Below are 24,703 nucleotides of genomic sequence, written 5' to 3' on the forward strand. Positions count from 1 at the left end.
TGCTGATGGCGGGATGTGTCTCCACGGCACGAGTGTGGCTGCACCGCCACCCACTGGCTGGAGGTTGCACAACATCCAACTATGATATTGCTTACAGGCATATCACCACAAGCCGTGCCTCAGTTCGCAGCCTGCTTGCCTCTTTGTCACAAGATTCTAGGTTCACTGTAGTGCTGTCACGGAAATCATGGTTCTCAGTCCAGTGCAGTATTATGGGAGCATTGTAGTTTCAGAGGAGTTTCTTTCAAATTAGATATTTTAGTATCTACAACGGCAATTCCAGCCCTGTCAACCGGCAAAGTCTTTCTGATGAACATCTGGGAGCTTGTTCCAAAATTGGAGAGCTGTCCCACAGACTCGTCAAGCAACAACCTGACATATGGCCTACCGTCACCGTCCCTGGGTATGCCCACCAGCAGGGCAGACACACCAGAGGTGGCAGCACAGTGCTGTACAAGAGGGACTGTCCCTGGGAATCCATAGAACTGTAGAAAATAGGTCATTCAGCCCATCCTGTCTGCACTGGCTGAAAAATAAAATAAAACGAGTCGCCCATTGTAATCCCACTTTCCAGCACCCAATCCATAGCCTTGCAGATCAAAGCATTTCAGGTGCAGATCCAGGTATTTGTTAAATGAGGTTGAGATTTCTGCTTCCATTACCAAACCAGCCAGTGAATTGCAGACATCCACCACCCTGTGAGTGAAGACATTTTCCTCAGGTTCCCTCGAATCCTTCTGCCAATCACTTTAAATCTGGGCCTCCTTGTAATTTACCCCTCAGCTACGGGAAACAGGTCTTTCCTGTCTACTCTTATCTAGGCCACTGATAATTTTGTGCACCTCAATCAGGACACCCCTCAGCACCCTCAGTTGTTTCCATGTCCGATCCAATCTCTCCTCAGAGCTGCAACTTTCAAGCCTTGGCAACATCTCCTCAGCACTCTCTCCAGAGCAATTATTCCTGTAATGTGGTGACCAGAACTCAAGAGTCATAGATGTTTACAACATGGAAACAGGCCCATCGGCCAACCTTATCCATGCTGCCCAGTTTCTATCACTGAGCTAGTCCACCTTGCCCACATTTGGCACATACCCTTCTGTACCCACCCTGCCCAGGTAACTGACTAACTGCTTTTTAAAAGACAAAATCGTACCTGCCTCTACCACGGCCTCTGGCAGCCCGTCCAGATTCTCACCACCCTCTTGTGTGATAAATTTCCCCTCTGGTCTCTTTTGTATTTCTTCCCTCTCACTTTAAACCTATGCCCTCTAGTTCTAGACTCCTCCACCTTATCTAAGCTCCTCATTATTTTATAGACCTCCAAGATCACCCCTAAGCCTCTTACAGCCTCTCCTTATAGCTCAGACCATCAAGTCCTGGTAGCATCCTCTTAAATCTCTTCTGCAGTCTTTCTAGTTTAACAATATATTTTCTATTATAGGGTGACCAGAATTGAACACAGTATTCCATGTGTGGTCTTACCAATGTCTTGCACAACTTCAACAAAACGTCAAAATTCCAGCTGGGATCTAACAGTGTTTTATACAGTTCCAGTATTACATCCCTGCTTTTGTATTCTATATCTGGTCCAATAAAGGAGGTCTCCCACTTCCTTCACACCTCTCAATAGCCTCCCATTTACTGTTTATTTCCTAGTTTTGCTTGTCCTCCCCAAATGCATTACCTCACACTTCTCTGGATTGAATTAAATTTGCCACTTTTGTGCCGACCCAACCAAACCATTGCTATCATTTTGGAGCTATCCTCTTCACCATCAACTACATGGCCAATTTTTGTCATCTGCAAATTTTCCAATCATGCTTCCCACATTTAAGTACAAATCATTAATATATACAAACAGCAAAGGACCCAACACTTAGCCCTCTGAAGTATCACTGGAAACCACCTTCCATTAGCAAAAATATCCAACAACCATTACCCATTGTTTCCCATTACTCACCAATTTTAGATCCAACTCACCACACTCCTCTGCATCCCATGGGTCTCCTCAACATTGACTCGAGACCCATGAAATCTCATGACATCAGTTCAAACATAGGCAAGGACATTCCAGCTGATTACCTCCTGCTCCACCTCAACTGATGAATCAGTATTCTATGTTGAACACCACGTGGAGGATGCACCACATGGTGGATACATGACGTGGAGGGACAGAGTGGCTCTGTAACACCACTACTGTCTGAACTGGGTGAGTCCTAGGAGACTGCGGCAGGTGGTGAGGGAACCACCAGGAGAAGAACTTACTTGGCTACATCCATCTACCTGTCACAGATGCAACTGTCTATAACAATACCGGTAGGAGTGACCACTGCACAGGCCTCGGAAACAAAGTCTTACATTCACATTGAGGATACCCTCGAGCGTGTAGTGTGGCACTATCACTGTGCCAGATGGGGTAGATTTTGAATAGATCTAGCAGCTCAAAACTCCACAAGGTGCTGTGGGACTCAGAATTGTATTCAACCATAATCTGAAACCTCATGGCACATCCCCCACTGTCAATATCAGTGATCAAGGGGATCAAAAACTGAAAATACTGGACAGTCTCAAAGAGTCATCGAGACTCGCAACGTTAGCTACTTTCTCTCTCCACAGACCTGCTGAGATTGTCCGGTATTTTCTGTTTGTGTTTTAGACTCCAGCATCTGCTGTAATTTGCCTTTATATTGAGCCAGGGGTCAACCATGGTTCAATGAAGGATGTAGGAGGGCATGCCAGGAGCACCAGGCAGAGTTAAAAAATGAGGTGTCAATCTGGAGAAGCTAGAACACAGGACCACCTACATGCCAAATAACACAATAGACAGAGCTAAGCCATCCCCCAACAACGGAACAGATCTAAGCTCCGCAGTCCTGCAAAATGTAGTCAGCTGGAAAAATGAAGCAACTAACAGGAGGTGACAGCTCCGAAGTATCTTCATCGTCACTGACATGATGGACATCGGTATAAAAGACAATGTTGAAGTATTTTCAACCATCTTCATTCCAAAGTGCCAAGTGGATGATCCATCTCGACCTCCTCCTGAGCTTCCTGACATCACAGATGTCAGAATTCAGCCAATGTGATTCACTTTCCATGATATCACGAAACAGCTGGAGGTATTGGCTACTGCAAAGACTATAAGCCCTGACAGTATTCCGGTAATTGTACTGAGGACTTGGGTGCCAAAACTAGCCGCACGTCTAACTGAACTATTGTGGTACCACCACAACACTGGCATGTACTCTATAATATGGAAAATTGCCCAGGTATGTCCTGCCCACAAAAAGCAGAACAAATCTATTCTGGCCAATTACTGCCCCATCAGTCTATTCTCAATCATTCAACAGTACAATATAGCAGCACTTGCTCAGAAATAACCTACTCACTGACACTTGGTTTCGTTTCCGCCAGGGCCACAGAGCTCCTGACCTCATCATAGCCGACTTGACCTAAACATGGACAAAACAGCTGAATTTGTGTGTGGTGAAAATGATTGCCCTTGGCATCAAAACAGCATTTGACTCAATGTGGCAAAGAGCCCGAGCAAAACTGAAGTCAATGGGAATCAGGGGGTTACCACTGACCAGAAGCTGAAGTGGACCAGCCATCAATAGTGGACAGAAGTGGGGAATTTTGTGGCGACTTACCTGGCTCCTGACTCCCCAAAGCCTGTCTATCATCTACAAGGCAAAAGCCAGGAATGTGATGGAATACTCTCCACTTGCCTGAATGAGTGCAACTCAAACACCACTTAAGAAGCTCAACACCATCCACAAAGATGCCCGCTGATTGGCACCCCAACCACCATCTTCAACATTCACTCCCTTCACCACCGACGTACAGTGGCAATGTGTACCATCTACAAGATGCACAACAGCAACTCAAGGCTCCTTTGACAGCATGTTCAAAACTCAGGCCCTTCACCACCTTGAAAGACAAGGGCAGATGCATGGAAACACTATCACCTGCAAGTTCACCTCCAAACCACACACCCCATCCTGGCTTGGAATGATATGGCCATTCCTTCACTGTCGCTGGGTCAAAATCTTGGAACTCTCTCCCTAACAGCATCATGGGTGTTCCTACAATACTTGGCTGTAGCGGTTCGGGAAGGTGAATCACCACCAAGGCTAGTGATGGATAATAAAAATTCTGGCCTAATTAAAAAATAACCACGCCTCCCATCTACCTACGCATGTCAATGTAAAAGATCCAGTGACACCATTTCCAAAGAGAGCCAGGGTGTTATCTTCGGTATTTTGGCCATTATTTATCCCTCAGTCAACTTTTTTTATAAAACGATCATCTGGTCATTATACATTCCTGTTTTGGGGGTTTACTGACCTCAGAATGGCTGCTGTGTTTCTTACGTTACAACAGTGACTACGCTTAAAGTACTTAATTGACTGTGATGCGAACATCAATTCACTCAAGACGAGTAGAAGTAAACCGTGGTTTTAATCAACTTAGAACAGTGCCTGCCTGCGACTGAACCAATGCTGAGAACTGCCTACAGGTCGACTGCTCTTTATACCTCCCTTCAAGGGGAGGAGCAATGGGTGGAGCCCATACATGCCCCAACATGTTCCCCTATGGATAATGCCATACAATGGCCCATAGGAGAAGCCCACAAGGGCAACAGCATAGCACAGATACAAATACAAGTGCAACAGCACAGATACAAATACGCGGGTGGATTAGTATAATACATTCACCACAGACTGTAAAGCACTTTGATTCAGTATCGCGATAATTGCTATTTAAATGCAAATCTTTATTTTTCACTTGCAACCAAACAGTTGTCAAATTGTGAATTTTAACATGAAAATACTATACTGCTACTAAGATCAGTAAGACGTCTTGCAACACCAGTGAAGGAAGGAGCAGTGTTCTAAAAGCTCGTGTTTGAAACAAACCTGTTGGACTTTAACCTGGTGTTGCAAGACTTCTTACTGTGCTCACCCCAGTCCAACACCGGCATCTCCACATCATGGCCACTAAGATGGGGTGCAACAGAAATTGTTAACTTTCCTAGTTGTGGCCATGTCAACACCATTTAGCCATAATTTTACTAAAAGAACATCTTACAGATAGATGATCTTTACATTCAAATAATCATTTACAAAACATTTATCACCATTCAGTAGGCAAGGAAATAAAGTGCTCACAATGATCAAAAACACCTGCATGCCAACTCTGCTCTGTCTCATCATTTTACAAACAAACAAATAAGAAGGTTAAAATACACAAAAATATGCCATGTAAATGTGTATGGAGGGGACATCACCAAAGTGAATCTTGAAGAAATCTTTCCACATTGTTCTCAATAGGTGTTCAGACATGTGGATTTGTCAAAATGTCATGTATTATTGCACATGTAGCAAAGTGTGACCTTCTGGAGTGAACAAGCAGCATAACATTTTCATACAGTGGCCCTGCATTCATTAAAAGTCTAAGTCACATATCAAGCGATTCAACATTCAAAGTTTGATTGATGTACTAGATAAACCTATTTAGAAGGTTCTCGATGAACAGAATCACATAGGAGACCAGATGCACTCAGCATGAGGCTGAGATCACCTTTCATAGGAAGAAGAATTGACGGTGGAAGCAACATCTGAACCAGCTGCTTGATCAGAGACCACTGTTTCAGAATTTCAGCAGGCTGAAGTAAATGTCAGTGAGACACTTCACCTGTACCTGCCTATGCAGGTCATTTAAAAAAAAGGAGTTCGCAACCACATGGTAATAGCTCGAAAGATGCTTCACAGAACTTTGACATTTCCAACGGAGATTTAACAAGAAAGCAAAACAGGAATCACAGTGGGATCAATGATAAAATAGGGAGAGGAGCAACAACATGTGCAAGGAAAAATTGTTCGTGCTGCTTCTATTCTGTTTATTTGATAGAACAAAAAAAAAAATCAAAAACAGGGAAGATTCCCAAAACAATCTAAACCAAACACAACCATTAAAGCACAACTGTGGCAGCCATCCACTGATTGATTTAACCATTTATGACTTGAAAGCCAAACTGGACAATGCAATTTATAATCCAGTACAGTAAGAATCTTATTCTTGTTACTGGCCCAGAGGATGACAAACAAAAAAAATAAATCAGCTTTGTGTTCACTACATGTGAACTGAAAGACTGTTATTGGTGACCAAACTAACTTTGAGGATGGACCTCAGAATGTTTGGCAAAAACAATGCATTTGCAGGGTACTGATAATAGGCTTGTGTAGATGTTCACGGGTAGATTTAATAAAAGGTGTTCAAGATTAATTAGGGTTTTGATTATAAATAAAGGAAAATCAATTTCCCTTGACAGGAGGGTCAGTAATCAGAAAGCAAGGATTTAAGATAATTGGCAAAAGAACCAAATGGGAGCAGCAGGAGAAATTCTTTAATGCAGCTAGTTATGATGATCTGGGGAGGGGGGGGGGGGGGGGGGGGGGGCGGCAAGACCTGGGGGAACCTGACGAGTAGTAACTTTCAAAAGGGAATTGAATATATAATCGGAAAGGCAAAAAAGTCTATAGGGAAATAGGCAGCAGTGTGGGACTATGAGCAAGCTCAGGCATGATAGGCTAAATAGCCTCCTCTGCTTGTGATACAATGGTGTCCATTACTTTAAAAAAGTATATTGTTGAAAAAAGGATTACATCACGATTCCCAATTCGCCACATGGGGCTGGTAACAAAAATGTACTGAACATTGCATTGAGGCAAATATTAATTTGTCATCATTTAAATCTTTCTGATTCCACATCCCACAACCCAGAACTGCAAACAAAAACTAACAAACGCCACTGGAGGGGGCTGTAGAAAGAAGAGGAAGTTTGGCAAAACACATCTCAAGTGATCCCAGTGTCATTAAAGGAAGAATAAGAGAAAACACCAACACTAACGCTATTCATCTCAATTTATTAAGTATGTTCCCCATGCTCTTTTGCAATTAACTGTACTGAGTTTTATCATAGTTCTGTTTAGCTTTCAACTCTGATGACATGGCTAAAGTAGCACCATTAACATTCCCAACTGTTCATTCCCAACTGTATTCACTGGAGTTTAGAAGAATGAGAGGGGATCTCATAGAAACCTATAAAATCTTGGTGGGACTGGACATGCTAGATGTGTGAAGAATGTTTCCGATGTTGGGGACGTCCAGAACTAGGGCTCATGGCCTAAGAATAGCGGGTAAGCTATTCAGGACTGAGATGAAAAAAGAACATCTTCCCTCAGAGTTGTGAACTTGTGGAATTCTCTACCACAGGAAGCTGTTGGAGACAGTTTGTTGGATATATTCAAGCGGGAGCTGGACGTGGCCCTTGCGGCTAAAGGAATCAAGGGGTATTGAGAGAAAGCTAGAGTGGAATACTGCATTTGAAATGAAAATGAAATGAAAATCGCTTATTGTCATGAGTAGGCTTCAAATGAAGTTACTGTGAAAAGCCCCTAGTCGTCACATTCCGGCGCCTGTTCGGGGAGGCTATTACGGGAATCGAACCGTGCTGCTGGCCTGCTTGGTCTGCTTTCAAAGCCAGCGATTTAGCCCTGTGCTAAACAGCCCCTGATCAGCTATGATTATATTAATGGTGATGCAGCCTCAAAGGGCTGAATGGCTACTCCTGCACCTATTTTCTGTTTCATGTAGAAATCTTCTATAAACTTGACCAAATTGCACTGCACTTCTGAAATCAGGTCATTTTACAGTCCAAAAATTCCAAAACCAAATCAACTTAGTTGTGCATGTGATATATTTGTTTTCTCTTTCAGCCAAGTTCTGTCATCCTAAAACTTTTACCTACAACCCAAACTATTTTACGATCTTTGAGCAGAGAGAGCTGACTGGTGGTGGTTTAACCTGAGGATCACCACACATCCGGTGGAGCCTTCATGACTAAGCTCAGCCAGTATGGGAATTGAACCCGTGCTGCAGGCCTTGCTCCATCACGAACCAGCTATCTAGCTAAGTGAGCTAAACCAGCCTTCAAAAGTTGTATGAAGGCCACACCCCACAAGCAATTCTGGGTACACGCCTCAGGAAAAATATTTTGGCCTTGGAGCAAATGCAGTGTAGTTTACCACATTGATATCCAGCAAAGGTTTAAATTACAAGGAGAGAGGACACAAACTCGCATTGTATTTTCTGGAATTTTGATTTGATCAACATTTTCAAGGTATCAAGGTGCACCAAAAGAAATTATCGACTGTTGGAGGTGTCTAAGACTAGGTGGCATAGGTTTTTTAAAAAATAGAGCCTGATCTTCTGGAGTGACACAAAGGGTGAGAAAAGTTCAGCAGCTGACATTAGATTAATTTTAAATCTTATAATATATTTTTATTATCCTAATATCACAGGGCAAAGGCTGGTATATGAAGTTTAAGTCACAGATCAGTCCTTATTTCATTTAATTGTAGGATGGGCTGGGGAGCGGGGCGGGTGTTTAGATGGATGACTTGCTCCACGTTAATAGGGCACATTTAGTGCCCCGAGAACATAGCCTTTCTGGGATCTCTGCGCGAATAATGCCAAAGCAGAAATCCCTACAGTGCAGAAGGAGGACATTCTGCCCATCGAGTCTGCGCCAACTATTGGGACCTAAGTCCATGCCTCCACTCTATCCCAGTAACTCTACCCAACCTTTTGGACACTTAAGCAACAATTTAGCGTGGCCAATCTACCTAACCTGCATCTTTGGACAGTGGGAGGAAACCGGAGCACTCGGAAGCAACTGCCACAGACAGGGGGAGAAAGTGCAAACTCCACAGTCGCCAGAGGTGGGAATTGAACCCGGGTCCCTGGCGCTGTGAGGTCGCAGTTAGGTGGATTGGCCATGATAAATTAAGGTAGTATGGGCATTCAAAGGGTTGGTGCAGACTCAATGGGCCGAATGGCCCCCTCTGCATTGTAGGGATTCTATGATTCTAACCACTATGTCACCCTACCTACTCCCCCCTATAAGACCCTACATTAGTTTACAAAATATACTGTAGAGAAAACTCATCATACAGCTGCCCTGCAACTCAAAGACATCACACGGAACTGACCATTACTAATCCTGTCACGGGAAGTGTACCCCTTCAGCACTTTTTGGTTTTTCCTGTCCAGCCCACAACGACACCGCGCTATGGTTCCATCTGGGCAGCAAACTTCAAATAAACTAATTCGCGCGCGTGACCATACAAGTTTCAAAATAGCAAGGGTGTCAACATGTCCTGTGCGTGGCTCCTGGACACATGGGCCGCTCCGGAGTTAGCAGCTTTTTTTTGCTGCCGGAGTGGGCCGCGTATCTTCCCCGAGGTAAACTTGTGTTTGACTTTCCAGCTGCTTGGCGCCCGGGAAAGAGCGGCCGCCTTAAACAGAGCACCCCCCCCCCCCCTCCCTCCTCCTCCCAATAACCTGCAAAAGGTTTTGGGGGGGGGGGTGCTCCTGCTGATCTGTTTTTTGGGGGGGGGGGGTGCTCCTGCTGATCTGTTTTTTTGTGGGAAGGTTCCCGCGGACACCAGACTTCCTCCAACTTCAATTCATGAGCGCGGAACGGGCAGATCTCAATTCCCTGGTCTCCGGCAGCCAGAACCTGGAACTAAACCCGTCCGCATGCAGAAAGCCCAGAATCTCAACTCAGTCTGCAGCAGTAAATGCAATACCATATTGACACCGCGCACTCACAAGGGGCATTTTAACTTTTACTTACTTGCTTATACTTTGCCTGTGTACTTGATGCGAGTGGAATGAAGGTTATCATGTGACTTACTACACTCGCTCCCCAGGCACCTCCCTCCTGCCAGTGCCTGGGCACCACACGATTAGACGAAAACCCAATTGTCAACCCTTATCAACACCCCACCTCCTTTCACTCATTAATGGTTATCACAGAGACCCACAATGTCACGTTTTCGTGAGTTCCGCCCAGAGTATACTGCCAAAAAAAACCCCCAAAACGGTATTTGCAAAGCTTTTATTTTACTGTTCATCCCCCATCCCCAGCAAGCCAAACAGAAATATAAACAACTTGCATTTCTATAGCACCTTCCTCACCAAGTAAAACAGCCCAAGGCACTGATAAGGGAGGCAGCCTCCACGGGAGAGGTTATGGAAATTCAGCGCAGAGGTAGGACTCCCAAGCTGTGAAACTGTCTGTTTCCCAAGACAAAGGGTTGAATTTTAATCTGCAGAGCATGGGTTGATGCATGATCAATTGCACAAAAGACTCAGATTGGTACAACTGTGGCTTTATTACAGTCAGATACGTGGCCTCCTACTGTAGCTGGCAAAATGTCTGATCAATGGAGGACACGCATATTCATATGGCTCCTTGTGGGCGGAGCAAGCCGGCAGGTGGCTCCTTGTGGGCGGAGCAAGCCGGCAGGGGCTACCGGCGAACCTGTAGTGCAGATCCTACCTTACATCCCCTAATACAGGTGCACACAGTGGTTCACCACAATGGGTTTGGGTGGTGATATTGAGACTGGCAACACTGACAGCATGTCAGGAGGTCGACTCCAGCCCATATCTCAATGCAGGTTAGAAGGTTCGGTGCAAGGTGGGTGCAAGACCCCCCTGACCCCCCCCCGCTCAATTAGATTGATGTTGACACTATGGGCTTTCTGCCTTAACTTGGAGTCCATGCCGGGCATCCTTAAACTGACCACAGTGATAACCCAGCCACGTGAGGGACATTTGAAATTGAAAATTGAAAAATTGAAAATCACTTATTGTCACAAGTAGGCTTCAATGAAGTTACTGTGAAAAGCCCCTAGTCGCCACATTCCGGCACCTGTCCGGGGAGGCTGGTACGGGAATTGAACCGTGTTGCTGGCCTGCTTGGTCTGCTTTAAAAGCCAGCGATTTAGCCTGGTGAGCTAAACCAGCCCCATTTAGCAATCGCCCGGATTTTGTGCTAGTAACGATAGTGAAGCTGACAGTGTCTGCCACTCTTACCTCTCCGAAGCTGACAGCAAATTCTGGCATGTGCAGTTGCAGAAATCCATAAATTGCTGTCAAGTGATTCTATGCTTCTCCAGAGAGTGTGCTGTTCAGATCCCCCAGACTGTATTCAGTTGGAAATCATTGAATTGGGAACTTCCGTTCTCAGTCTCAGTGTCGAAACTTCAGTGTAGAAACTAGTTATTGTTAAATGAGTTTTTTTTAAATTAAGGGGCAATTTAGCGCGGCCAATCCACCTACCATGCACATCTTTGGGTTCAGGGGTCCCCGCAGACACACAGGGAGAATGTGCAAACTGTGGCAACCAGAATTGAACACTATATTCCAAGTGTGGGCCTAACTAAGGGTCTATACAGCTGCAGCATGACTTCCCAATTTTTATACTCAATGCCCCAACCAATGAAGGCAAGCATGCCGTGGAACTCGCTGCCGCAGGAGGTGGTGGAAGTATGATAGTGACATTTAAGGGGTGTCTTAAAAAAGACATGAATAAGATGGGAATAGAGGGATATGACCCCGGAAGTGTGGAAGGTTTTAGGTTAGACAGGCAGCATGGTTGACGCAGGCTTGACGGGCCAAATGGCCTGTTCCTCTGTTGTACTTTTCTTTGTTCCACACTGACATTGACCCGGGGCCAGGATCAAACCCGGGTCCTTGCCATGAGGCAGTAGTGCTAACCATTGCACCCCATGCATCCCCAGTCCAATGAGGTTTTTAACTTTTTTTTCATGAAATATTGAGTTCACTGAGGTCATCCTTGATCGTGATATGTAGCAATACAAACAAGTTAATTATCTTTATTAATAACCTTTATTGTCACAAGTAGGCTTACATTAACACTGCAATAAAGTTACTGTGAAAAGTGCAATCAATTCAGAACAGACCTATCAAATCAAAACATGGCATCCATGAGACCCTGTGGGCTATCTGCAGCAGCAGGATTGTATCCGGTCACAGAGGCGCAATAGAAAAAGGTCGCTATCAAAAACTTTGCAGCCATACTGTACCGAGGGGCTGGAAATTGTATGACTCACATTGAATGTACATGGTGAATATAATAATAACCTTTTATTGTCACAAGTATGAAGTTACTGTGAAAAGCCCCTTGTCGCCACATTCCGCTCCTGTTCAGGTAAGCTGGTCCGGGAATTGAACCTGTGTTGCTGGCCCTGTTCTGCATTACAAACCAGCTGTCCAGCTCACTGAGCTAAACCAGCCGTGAAAAATTTTTAAAAAGTGAAAAGCCCCTAGTCGCCAAATTCTGGCACCTGTTCGGGGAGGCTGGTACGGGAATTGAACCCTGCTTCTGCAGATAGCCCACAGGGTCTCATGGATGCCATGTTTTGATTTCATAGGTCTGTTCTGAATCGATCCCACTTTTCAGTCACTTTATTGCAGTGTTAATGTAAGGCTACTTGTAAACCAGCTGTTAGCCCACTGTGCTAAACCAGCCCCTGGAATATTACATGTACCACAGTTGTCTTGAAGCACCCCAGAGTGTAATATGATCTATGTAAAAAACCTGAATATTATTTCATTTTCTGAGAAGGCCTTTGGAAATATTTGTAGTGTTCTGTTAGATATTTTACGGATAAAGTATATTTTTGCAAAAAGCAAACAAAAAAATGACCACTACCTGAAATTTCATGGCCTGACAGATCCCTTACTCTATGATTACCATCAGGGAAGGGGGCTTACCCTGGTTCAATGAGGAATAAAGGACAACATGCCAGGAACAGGATCATTACTAGCCATACTTAAAATGACGTGCCAGCAGGTGAAGCAACAACAGAGGACTACATACAAAATAAACAGTGCATGCAGCAAGCTACAAACGAAACAAAGACATCTCACAACCGAAAGATCATATCAAAATTCTATATTCCTACCACAGCCAGTCGGGAATGGTCATGGACAATTAAGCAACTGCCAGGAAGGGGAGGCTCCACGAATATCTCAATAATAGGAGGTCCAAGCACTTCAGTGCAAAAGAGAAGACTGAAGCATTTGCAACCACCTTCAGCCAAAATGTTGGGTGGATGATTCACCTCAGCCTCATCCTGAGGTTCCCAGCATCACAGATGCTAGCCTTCAGGCAAATTCAATTCACTTCACGTGCTTTATAGAAATAGCTAAAGGCAATGGATATGGGCCCTGACAAACTCCAACCAGAAAAAGCAGGTCAAATCCAACCAATTAACGCCCCAGCAGTCTACTTAAAATCATCGGCAAAGTGATAGAAAGCTTTGCCGACAATATGAAAAAGCAGCACTTATTCAGCAATAACCTGTTCACTGACGCTCAGTTTGGTTTTTGGCATGACCACTCAACTCCAAACCTCATTGCAGTGTTGGTCCAAATATGGACAAAAGAGCCAAATTCCAGATATGAGGTGAGAATGTCTGGCCTTCACATCTTGGAGGAAATAATAAGCAAGTTGGATAAAGGGGAATCTGTAGATGTGCTGTATTTGGATTTCCATAAAGCATTTGATAAGGTGTGACATCAAAAGTTATGATGCAAAATCTTAGCTCATGAAGGTGGATGCAAATTTTTCAGTTTTCTCTTGTGCACTGAAGTGTTGACCCGACTATCATTGAGATGGGGATATTTGTAGAGCATTCCCCATCCCGGTAATTGTTTCATTGTGATAGGAGCACAGAGTTTTGATCTTTTCCAATGGTTGTGGGATCACTTTGTTTTGTTTATAGCCTATATCAGCATGGATAGAAGATTAGTTAGCTAACAAGAATCACAGGGTAGGGCAGCACAGTGGCATAGTGGTTGGCACTATGGTTTCTCAGCACCAGGGTCCTAGGTTCGATACCCAGCTTGGGTCACTGTCTGTGCGGAGTCTGCACATTCTCCCCTGCGTGGGTTTCCTCCGGTGCTCCGGTTTCCTTCCACAAGTCCAGAAAGACGTGCTATTAGGTCATTTGGATATTCTGAATTCTCCCTCTATGCACACAAACAGGCGCCGGAATGTAGCAACTAGGGGCTATTCACAGTAACTTCATTGCAGTGTTAATGTAAACCCACTTGTGACAATAAAGATTATTATCATAAAGGAAATTTTGCTCCATTTGTACAGAACATTGGTGAGATTATTTCGGAGTACTGTGCACAGTTTTGGTCTCCTTACGTAAGGACAGACAAAATTGCATTAGAGTTGTTCAAGAATGTTCACTTGGCTGATTTGCGGAATTAAGGTGTTATCTTATGAGGAAATGGTGGATAAGTTGGAACTGTATCCATTGGTGTTGAAAAGAATTAAAGGTGATCTTATTGAAAATATGAGACCTGAGGGAGCTTGACATGGTGGATGCTGAAAGGGTGCTTCCCCTCATGGGGAAACTGGAACTAGACAACACAATTTAAAATAAGGAATCTTCCATTTAAGATGGAGATGAGGAGAATCTTTTTCTTTCAGAGAGTCGTTGGTCTGTGGAATTCTCTTTCCCAAGGAGCAGTGAAGGCAGGGTCATTGAATATTTTTAAGGTTGAATAAGATGGATTCTTGATTGACAAGGGAGTCAAACATTATTGGCAGTAGATAGGAAGGTAGAGTTGGGGCCACACTCAGATCAGCCATGACCTTATTAAGTGGCGAAGGAGATTTGAGATGTGAAATAGCCTCCTGCTGCTTCTAATTTGTTGGTTCATATTTTAGTCTATACCTGCAAGGTAAGTTGGTATGAAGAATGATATGCTGAGTAGGCTGGAGAAGACAGAAGGTTTAGGGCAATATGCACATCAGGATGTCGGATTTTTCTCACATTTCCTGTTCTGCTTTGGTCATTGATAAGCTCCCTGCATTGGATTTAAGGGTGTGACACTACATTCCTGCTCCTGATCTCCTGGGTAGCCTCTTATCTCACCTTCTTGGTGCCAGCAGCAGGCTTCTTCCTCTTGTCACGAGGGAACAACATCTTTCTCCGAATCCTTTAAGCATCAGCACCACATTCTGCACTGTAAATTCTATGATTCTATGATAATTCTATGATTCTGGCTGACATCTTCGATGCTGGGCCCAGCTGTTGCCAGTCGTGACTCCTTTGCACGTGTGTTTTGTTTCTCTAATTGTCCATTGAAATTGAAATCGTGAAATTGGCCATTTTGAGAGGAAAAAGAAGCATTTTTCATGACCGCTTCGGCTAGTGCCCAGATTGTAACACATATAAAATTAAGTGTTGGTATAGGACGTTTTCAGAGACTGAATATTAAACTGTGTTGTATCTGTCCAATTCAGATACATTTAAATTAATTAAAGTTTACTCAGATGTCTTTATTTATGAGTAGAACAAAGTACGGATACGGATATAATGCAACACACTTTATTAAATATAGTTAAACTGTAAATTACCCACTATACATAGAAGAAACACCCAGGATTCGACTATACTACCCGCAAAGGTGGTCTGGTAAGTCCCCGAGTCCCTCTGGTTCCTCTTTGCAATGGTGATTCTCACTGGCTGTTCCTTGCTTGCTTGCTTTCTTGTGGTCTGGTCAGGGTCATAGGATTTTACAGGGCAGAAGGAGGCCATTCGGCCCATCGAGTCTGCACCAGCTCTTGGAAAGAGCACCCTACCCAAGGTCAACACCTCCACCCTATCCCCATAACCCAGTAACCCCACCCAACACTAAGGGCAATTTTGGACACTCAGGGCAATTTATCATGGCCAATCCACCTAACCTTCACATCTTTGGACTGTGAGAGGAAACCGGAGCACCCGGAGGAAACCCACGCACACACGGGGAGGATGTGCAGACTCCGCACAGACAGTGACCCAAGCCGGAATCGAACCTGGGACCCTGGAGCTGTGAAGCAATTGCGCTATCCACAATGCTACCGTGCTGCCCTCAGGGTCACCTCACACACCGAGTCTTTGCTTCAAGTCTTTGCTTGTCTTTGCTCTTTTGCTTGTCTTCTGCCTCTTTTGCTTGCTGTGCTTGCTCTTTTCCTTCTTCCGCTCGCTCTGCTTCTTCTGCCTCTTTTGCTTGCTCTGCTTGCTCTTTTACTTCTTCCGCTTGCTCAGCTCCTTCTGCCTCTTTTGCTTGCTCTGCTTGCTCTTTTACTTCTTCCGCTTGCTCAGCTCCTTCTGCCTCTTTTGCTTGCTCTGCTTGCTCTTTTTCTTCTTCCGCTTGCTCAGCTGCTTCTGCCTCTGTTGCTTGCTCTGCTTGCTCCTTTGCTTCTTCCGCTATACACAAAGACTCGTGGAGACTGAAACTCTGCTTAAAGACGGTCTTTATTACCGCCGTACATGGGAGAGTGATCTGGGCAGTTCCAGACTAGCTCTGCTTTCCATTGCTTTTGGTTCAACAATTATACAATTTTTAAAGGTCAGCAGCACTGCCTCAGCTGGACGTGATCTAATCATTGTAGCTATAGATTATACCATGACCAATGAAGTTTACTTTAGGCAGCATGGTGCTACATGATCAGCACATGGACAGTTGGGAACTTGTGCATGTTCTTCTAATGTTTGTTAGACCCCCTTATCTATTGTCCATGTTCCAGACTGGAACCATTGTCTGTATTCACAATGGCTGTCTGGGGACTACTGATAAGGAATGTTTCTGCTGAACAGATTGTTTCTGTGTGAATCTGCATTTCTAAAGAATGTGGTCAAGTTAGTTAGCTGAAGTCCCACTATACATTTTGGGCTCCTAATATTAACAAGAGTTTAAAAGCTTGTTACTGTTATATTTTAAGAATATATGCTTAATGGTTAATAATGATTACCGGATGTATATTCTATGGTTAGTTTCAGTCCTTAGTAAACTAAATTATGTTGAGCTATTCTAGTGCTATCCTAGCTATCTAGTTCTAAGGGATCTTGTTTTGGGCCACCCACTTCAGATGTTATTTTAAAATACCTGAGGGCCTTGGCTGAGCCTAATAAACTACAGTCACCTGGTTAGTAAATTTATCACAATTAACCCTTTATTATTTAACAGTCATATAATTAAACTGACAAAAATGTAACTGACTAGCTAATATCCCTTACCCAACCCCCACTTTCCAACTCACCCCACTCTATCGACACGTATATATGCACACAGACAAAATAGAGGGAAAGGGTGATGGAGAGGGAGGAAAATTATGCTAAAGTAAAAAGGATAAAAGATCTCCGATGCACTATAATATGTTTTCAGTGAAAGTCTTTCAGGAATCTCCCTGGTAGCCCGGAGACGGATCTTGTTGATGTGGAGAGACTCAAAACCCCCTGAGTGTGGAGACCTGGGTTAGTGACATGGCTGGGTTCCTCAGCATGGAGTGAATCAAGTTTACCTTGAGAGGGTCCTTGCTGGGGTTCTCCCGGCGGTGGCAACCTTTCCTTGACTTTCTAGGGGAGCGGTAAAATGCCAGCAGCCACCTAGTTTTGTTAAATATTTTTTGTTTATTTTTCTGTTATTAGTTATTTAAAAATTCTGTTTGAAAAAAGCTTTAATAAAAACAATTTTATAAGGCTAAAAAAAAGTCTTTCAGGAATTCAAGTTTCGATGTTTCTTTATTCTAAGCTTGAGAGGTTTTTCTCTGGCAAGGCTGTCTACTTTCTTTGTAGATTCAAGATCATTTCAACTATATGGTAAAGATGTGCCAGCACTCTCATTTTGGATCAATAAAGCAGTCCTTTACTTCAGCAGAGAGAGAGAGAGAGAGAATTCTTTCTCCGTTCAAGGTCTAATCATCTCTTACCAGCTCACTCTGAAGCATCTTGCAGGAATCAATCACTGACCGTTGTCAGCTAGAACACTGTCCCTGGCCAACCCACAGGTTGCCAGCTGGCTAATCGAACCGACTTCCTCCAAGGCTGGTTCTTAAGCTCCCCTCGGCACCGATGAGTCTGCTCTCCGATAACAAACCCTGGATCACACTGTCCTGACTAGCAGGCTGCCTCAGCTTAAGCCCACTGCTTAAAGGTGCATTCCACGGACCAAACTCAATAAAATAAAACAAAAGAAATGGGAACAAAGGAAAATCAAAAGGAAGGACTCAAACTCATTTTGGGCTGAATTCGTCATTTGGGCGATAAAGTGTTCCCATCGGAACTGAATCGCATTTCCATTTGGGGCGCAGTGAAAACAAAGTTCAGGAGATGCAAATGGGCCAGCATTCTGCCAATGTGAATTTCAAGCAATTCCCAGCCCTCCTGACGTCGCATTCGCTGGAGCTGAAATTTGCCTTAAAGAGCCTGAGAAGACACCATTCAGGGTTGAGGTGAAGGTCGGGGAAGTACTCCCAAAAGAACCTTGGTGCCCGTCTGTTGAAAGCTCTCCTTCTGTGCACTTCTGACCCCTCTGCTGCCTAAGCTCCATTTCCACATCATGCTGCAGCCCAAGGGGGACATATTATCCCCCATTATCGAAGAAGGCTTTCTTTTAAAAAAAAAATAATTTTTATTCAAATTTTCAACAAGTTTTAACCAACAAAAGCAGAATAAAAATAAAAATAACAGTAGCCCCCCCAATACAGAAACAATAAATTAACAAAAATAATTAATATGAGAACAAATACACATACCCAATAATGGATAAAACAAACCTGCCCATTCCCCACCCCCCGGGTTGCTGCTGAAACTGACATCCTCTAACGCTCCGCCAGAAAGTCTAAAAGCGGTTGCCACTGCCGGAAGAATCCTTGCACCAACCCCTTAGGGCAAACTTGACCCTCTCCAGTTTGGTAAACCCAGCCATATCGTTGATCCAGGATTCCACGCCCGGGGGCCTCGCATCCTTCCACTGCAGAAGAATCCTGCTCCAGGCTACCAGGAACGCAAAGGCCAGAATACCGGCGTCTTTCGCCTCCTGCTACCCCAAATATTGTGGGCCCCCAGCCCGGCTCAACCCTGGAACCAACCACCCTTGACAGTGTCTCCGTGACGCCCGTCCAAAAGCCCTCCAGTGCAGGGCATGCCCAAAACATGTGGGTGTGGTTTGCTGGGCTCCCTGAACACCTGACACATCTGTCCTCTCTCCCAAAGAACCGGCTCAGCCTTGCCCCAGTCATGTGCGCCCTATGCAGCACCTTAACTTTAATTAAACTGAGCCTCGCGCAGGAGGAGGAGGAATTCACCCTCCCCAGGGCATCCGCCCACGTCCTCTCGTCGATCTCCTCTCCCAGCCCTCCTTCCACTTACCTTTCAGCTCCTCCACCGAGGCCTCCCCCCTTTCTTGCATCACTTGGTAGATTGCCAAAATCCTCCCCTCACCAAACCACATCCCCGAGAGCACCCTGTCCTGAACCCCCTTGACGGCAACAGTGGAAACTCCGCCACCTGCCGCATGACAAACACCCTTACCTGCATGTATCTGAAGGTGTTCCCTGGGGGAAGGCCCAACCTTCCCTCCAACTCCTCTAGGGTCGCCATCGGGAAAAAGGTCCCCCATCCGCCTGATACCAGCCCTGTGCCAGCTCAGAAACCATCCATCCATTCTCCCTGGTACAAACCGGTGGTTCCCCCGTATCGGGGACCAGACTGAAGCCTTCACCTTCCCGCTATGCCGCCTCCACTGCACCCAAATTTTGAGGGTAGCCGCCACCACCGGACCCGTAGTATATCTTGTTGGGGGGAGCGGCAACGGCGCCGTCACCAACGCCTCCAGGTTCGTGCCCACACAGGACGTCGCCTCCAGCCTCTTCCATGCCGTCCCTCCCCCACCATCACCCACCTACGTATCATCGCCAAGTTGGCGGCCCAGTAGTACCCCACATAGGTTGGGCAACGCCAACCCCCCACATCCCTACCCCACTCCAGGAACACCCTCCTCATCCTCAGGGTCTTCTGCGCCCACACAAACCCCATAATACTCCTATTGACCCACCTGAAGAAAGCCTTAGGAATCATGATAGGGAGGCACTGGAAGAGGAATAAAAACCTCGGGAGCACCGTCATTTTGCCAGACTGGACTGTGCCCGCTAGGGTGAGTGGCAACACATTCCACCTCCTAAACTCCTCCTCCATCTGTTCCACCAACTTTGTAAAGTTGAGCCTGTGTAGGGCCCCCCAGCTCCTAGCTACCTGGACCCCCAGGTACCTAAAACTCCTCTCCGCCCTTTTCAGCGGGAGCACCCCAATCCCTCTCTCCTGGTTCCCCGGATGTACTGCAAACAGCTCACTCTTCCCCACGTTGAGCTTGTACCCGGAGAAGTCCCCGAACTCCCTAAGAATCCTCATCACCTCCGGCATCCCCCCCACCGGGTCCGCCACGTACAACAATAGGTCATCCGCATATAACGACAGCCGATGCTCCTCCCCCCCTCCACACTATCCCCCTCCAGTTCCTCGACTCCCTCAGCGCCATGGCCAGGGGTTCGGTCGCCAGCGCAAACAGCAGGGGAGCCTCATCCCCGGTACAGTCGAAAATTCTCCGACCTTCTCCCATTCGTAGCCACACTCGCCACCGGGGCCTCATACAGCAGCCTCACCCACCTAACAAATCCCTCTCCAAACCCGAACCTTTTCAACACCTCCCAAAGGTATCCCCACTCCACCCTATCAAAGCCCTTCTCCGCATCCATCGGCGCCACTATCTCCGCCTCACCTTCCACTGCTGGCACCATTATGACATTCAGAAGCCTCCGTACATTAGCCTCCCCTTCACAAAATCCGTTTGATCCTTGTGTATGACCTGCGGCACAACGTCATCCACCCTCCTGGCCAATATCTTTGCTAGCAGTTTCGCATCCACATTCAGGAGCGAAATCGGTTTATATGACCCGCACTGAAGGGGATCCTTATCCCGCTTCAGGATCAGTGAGATCAGAGCCCTAGACATCATCGGGGGCAAAGCCCCCCCTCCCTTGCTTCATTAAAAGTCCTAACTAGCAGCGGGCCCAGCAGGTCTGAGAACTTCTTATAGAATTCAACCGGGAACCCATCGGGCCCCGGTGCCTTCCCTGTCTGCATGCTCCTCATCGCGTTAACCAGCTCCTCCAGTCCAACTGGCGCCCCCAACCCCACCACCTGCTCCTCCTCCACTCTCGGAACCCTCAGTTTATCCAGGAAGCGATCCATTCCTCCCTCCTTCACTGGGGGCACTGACCGGTATAGTTCCTCATAAAAAGTCCTAAAAACCCCGTTGATGCCCCTCGCACTTTGTACCAGATTCCCTCCTCCATCCCTAACTCCCCCACCACACTCGACGCCACAAACGACAGTCTCTTCCCCACCAAAATCGCCACCCCCCGGTTCTTCGCATCTAAACCTGAATGGAACACTTGCCCTTCCCACCCCTTTCTCAACCTTACCTGATCCACCACCCTAAGGTGCGTCTCCTGGAGCATGGCCACATCCGCCCTCAGCTCCTTCAGATGCGCGAACACCCGGGCCCATTTGACCGGTCCATTCAGTCCCCTTACATTCCAGGTGACCAGCCGAATCAGGGGGCTATTCGCACCCTCCCACCCCGCCGATCAGCCATAGCTCTTCCTCGGCCAGCCACGTGCCCGCGTCTCCCACACGGCCCGTTCCCCACAGTGGCAAATCCTCGTCCCGACCCCTCCTAAATGCCTCAGTTCCCCTTTGGCCCTTCCAGCAGCAATCCGGTAACCCCCCCCCCCCACTCCCCCCTCCCCCCTAGCTAGGTCCCCCCTAGCTACGTTGCTCCCCCCATTGTACTCCCGTAAGTCAGCTGACTCCTGCTGACCCCGGCCGCTCCTGCCACCCCAACGAACCCCCCCCGGTGTAACACTGCTCCTCCCCTCCTTGCCCACCAACAGGCACAGACCCCTCCCGTTCCGGCCCCAGCGCGGGAAAAAACCCGCGCTTCCAACTTTAGCCACGCCCCTCAGCCCATAGCGTGGGAAAAATGCCCACGCCACCCGCTCGGCCGGCCCTGCCCCCTCTGGCGCAGCTCCCTTTCCAGGCCCAAACTCCCCAGCCCCAACCCAGGCCGCCCTACCCTCCCCCGGGGCCCCATCCACCTTCACCGACCCTCAACCCCACCAGCCAAACAACCCCCCCCCCACTCCCCGAGCCCGTCCGACGGGCCTACAAAACATCCCACAAACTCCCCAAGAAACAAAGGAATATGGAATGAAAAACCCAAAACACTATAAAACAATCCCCGACCAACCCCCAACCCTCAGTCTGAGTCCAGCTTTTCGGCCTGAACAAAGGCCCAGGCCTCGTCCGGGGAGTCAAAGTAGTACTGGCGGTCTTTATAAGTGACGCAGAGGCGTGCCGGCTGTAGCAGGCCAAACTTCACCCCTCTCCTGTGCAGCACTGCTTTTGTCCAGTTATAACCGGCCCTTTTCCTCGCCACCTCCGCGCTCCAGTCCTGGTAGATTGGGACCTCCGCATTCTCCCACCTGCTGCTCCACTCCTTCTTGGCCCACCTCAGCACACATTCTCGATCAGCGAACCGGTGAAACCGCACAAGCACCGCCCTTGGTGGCTCGCTGGGCTTGGGCTTCCTCACCAGCACCCGGTGGGCCCCCTCCAGCTCCAAGGGCCCTTGGAAGGACCCTGCTCTCATCAGCGAGTTCAGCATGGTGACCACATAGGCTCCCAGGTCCGATCCCTCCAGCCCCTCCGGGAGGCCCAGGATCCGCAGATTCTTCTGCTGCGAGCGGTTCTCCATTTCCTCGAGCCTCGCCTGCCATTTCTTGTGGAGCGCCTCGTGCGCCTCCACCTTCACCGCCAGACCTAGGACCTCATCCTCGTTCTCCGAGGCCTTTTGCCGGATCTAACGAATCTCCGCCCCTTGGGCCGTCTGGGTCGCCAGGAGCTTGTTGAATGAGGCTGGGGATTTGGCCTGGTTCGGTGCACTTTCGAAGGGTTGGGACAGATTCGATGGTACAAATGACCTCCTTCTGCACTGTAGGGATTCTATGATTATGTGAGAGTGCTGACTGGTTTCTGAGCAGTGCAAAATGGCATATCTGTTCAAAATCAGTGTTACAATCCATTATGGGTGCTTCTGGCATGCACACCTGCATCCAAGCTAGTCATGGTGCATTCACACGGGCTACATGAAGGTGGGTAGAAACATTCCAGGGCTTGTTTAGCACACTGGGCTAAATTGCTGGCTTTTAAAGCAGACCAAGGCAGGCCAGCAGCACAGTTCAATTCCTGTACTAGCCTCCACGAACAGGCGCCGGAATGTGGCGACTAGGGGCTTTTCACAGTAACTTCATTGAAGTTACTGTGAAAAGCCCCTAGTCGCCACATTCCGGCGCCTGTTGAAGTTACTGAGTAGGTCGTGACAATAAGCGATTTTCATTTCATTTCATTCTTTGACTTCAGGATTTCTGTCACACCGAATTTTAAGCAATAGAGCCCAACTTCATGACCTGGTTCTTTTTCAGACAAAAAGGAGGAAAACGACAATCAGTCTTGCTGTTGACAGACCTGACCTGTTTAATAATTAATACCTTTTGTTCCAGCTCATGTAGAAAAGTTTTTTAAAAGCCCATTTACGCATCAGAGAAAAAATCCTAAGTACAAGTGATACAAACTTGGTAATAGCAGGATTTCCCAACTGTTTCTTTCAAACTTTTGACCTGTTTTGCGTATCGAAAATGTTTTGGTCTTGATGCCTAAAGGCCTGGCTGCCTTTTCAGCTTCCTGCTTCCCTAAAGCTAGTCTTTTGGCTTCCTTTTTATCTCGTACCTGTTCACAGACAGAAATCAAAGAACGTTTGAATTCAATGTGCACAAGGTATTTAACAATTGTCCGCACAAGCTAACATGCTGCAAATGGCAGATGCTCTGGGAGGGAAACAAAACCATAGTAACCATTTTGCATCCAGATGCATCTCTTAAACTTGTGAAAGTGCACTTTGCTTAAAGATAACAATGTTATAGCTCCTATTTTCAAATTATTTCTGTAAAATATAATGAAACATGACAATTACATATCAAGATTTTTCAATACAGTTTTGGCATACTGGGGATTTTGCATGAAATGACAATTACTATTCCCTACTCAGTCCTTGGTATAGTCGAAGAATTATTTTGAGACCATGAGCAGTAAAAATATTCCTTGGGGACCAACTTTAGACAGATAGGAATGCCACAGTCATGTACTGCTAATAATGATATCATTATACCTAAGGATGATTTAGAAATAAAATAGTTTGAGTGATGTGGAGCCAGTTGAGTTATACTGCTTGCCCATGTTGCTTTCTGACTGCAAATTTTGGTGACAGTTTAATACTGGAACTGATAGGATGATTGTTTACTTTACTTTACTGTTTAATAGACAACACAATGTTGCAATGGGGAGAGCGGGACTTCAGGGTCATTCTGCATTGAGTAATTATGATGTACCATATGCCCTTTGATATCCATAATAATATTCTAATCCTGTGATCGTACATAGACTGTTTGTTGTTGTGTAGTGGTACTGGACTAGCAGAAGTAATAGTATAAATAGACTACCTCCCATTTTAAACCAATGAGCTTGGCCTTAAGTCATGAGGCAAGCAGCAATTTAAAAATCACACTGCTGGAGTGGAACAGAACAACAGCCTTGTGGTGTTCTTTGTGTTGCTTATTTCAGGATGGTTGGCGTGGTGTTCACAAAAGACCACAAAATAGCTTTAACTTAAACAAAATTATGTTTTATTTACACTACTAAACTAGGATTCAACACTTAGTCCTTCAGAATACACAATTGATCAATAACATCTAACTAGACTCATCTACTGCTAATCTCATTACTGGTATAAACTATAATCTAACGTTGCTCAGACTATCTGCTCTTATGATCTTCACTAGTTATCTCCTGCATACACT

At 46.2% G+C, this 24,703-nt stretch overlaps 1 protein-coding gene across 4 annotated transcripts in view; it reads right to left on the reverse strand.

Annotated features, from left to right (window-relative positions):
- Positions 1-9,841, reverse strand: part of steap3 (STEAP family member 3, metalloreductase) — a 54,964-nt gene extending 45,123 nt beyond the window's left edge. Inside the window, exon 1 of one of the 4 annotated variants that reach the window (XM_038789830.1) lies at positions 9,707-9,841. Coding sequence is in view for 1 of the 4 variants with exons in the window: in XM_038789829.1 (XP_038645757.1) it covers positions 9,707-9,757 (51 nt within the window). In the remaining 3 variants the exon portion in view is untranslated. The remainder of the gene's footprint in view (positions 1-9,706) is intronic. The other 3 variants (XM_038789832.1, XM_038789829.1, XM_038789831.1) reach the window with 3 other exon arrangements.
- Between the last annotated feature and the right edge of the window lie 14,862 nt (positions 9,842-24,703).

Source organism: Scyliorhinus canicula, chromosome 2, assembly GCF_902713615.1.
Source record: "Scyliorhinus canicula chromosome 2, sScyCan1.1, whole genome shotgun sequence".
NCBI classification, from domain to species: domain Eukaryota; kingdom Metazoa; phylum Chordata; class Chondrichthyes; order Carcharhiniformes; family Scyliorhinidae; genus Scyliorhinus; species Scyliorhinus canicula.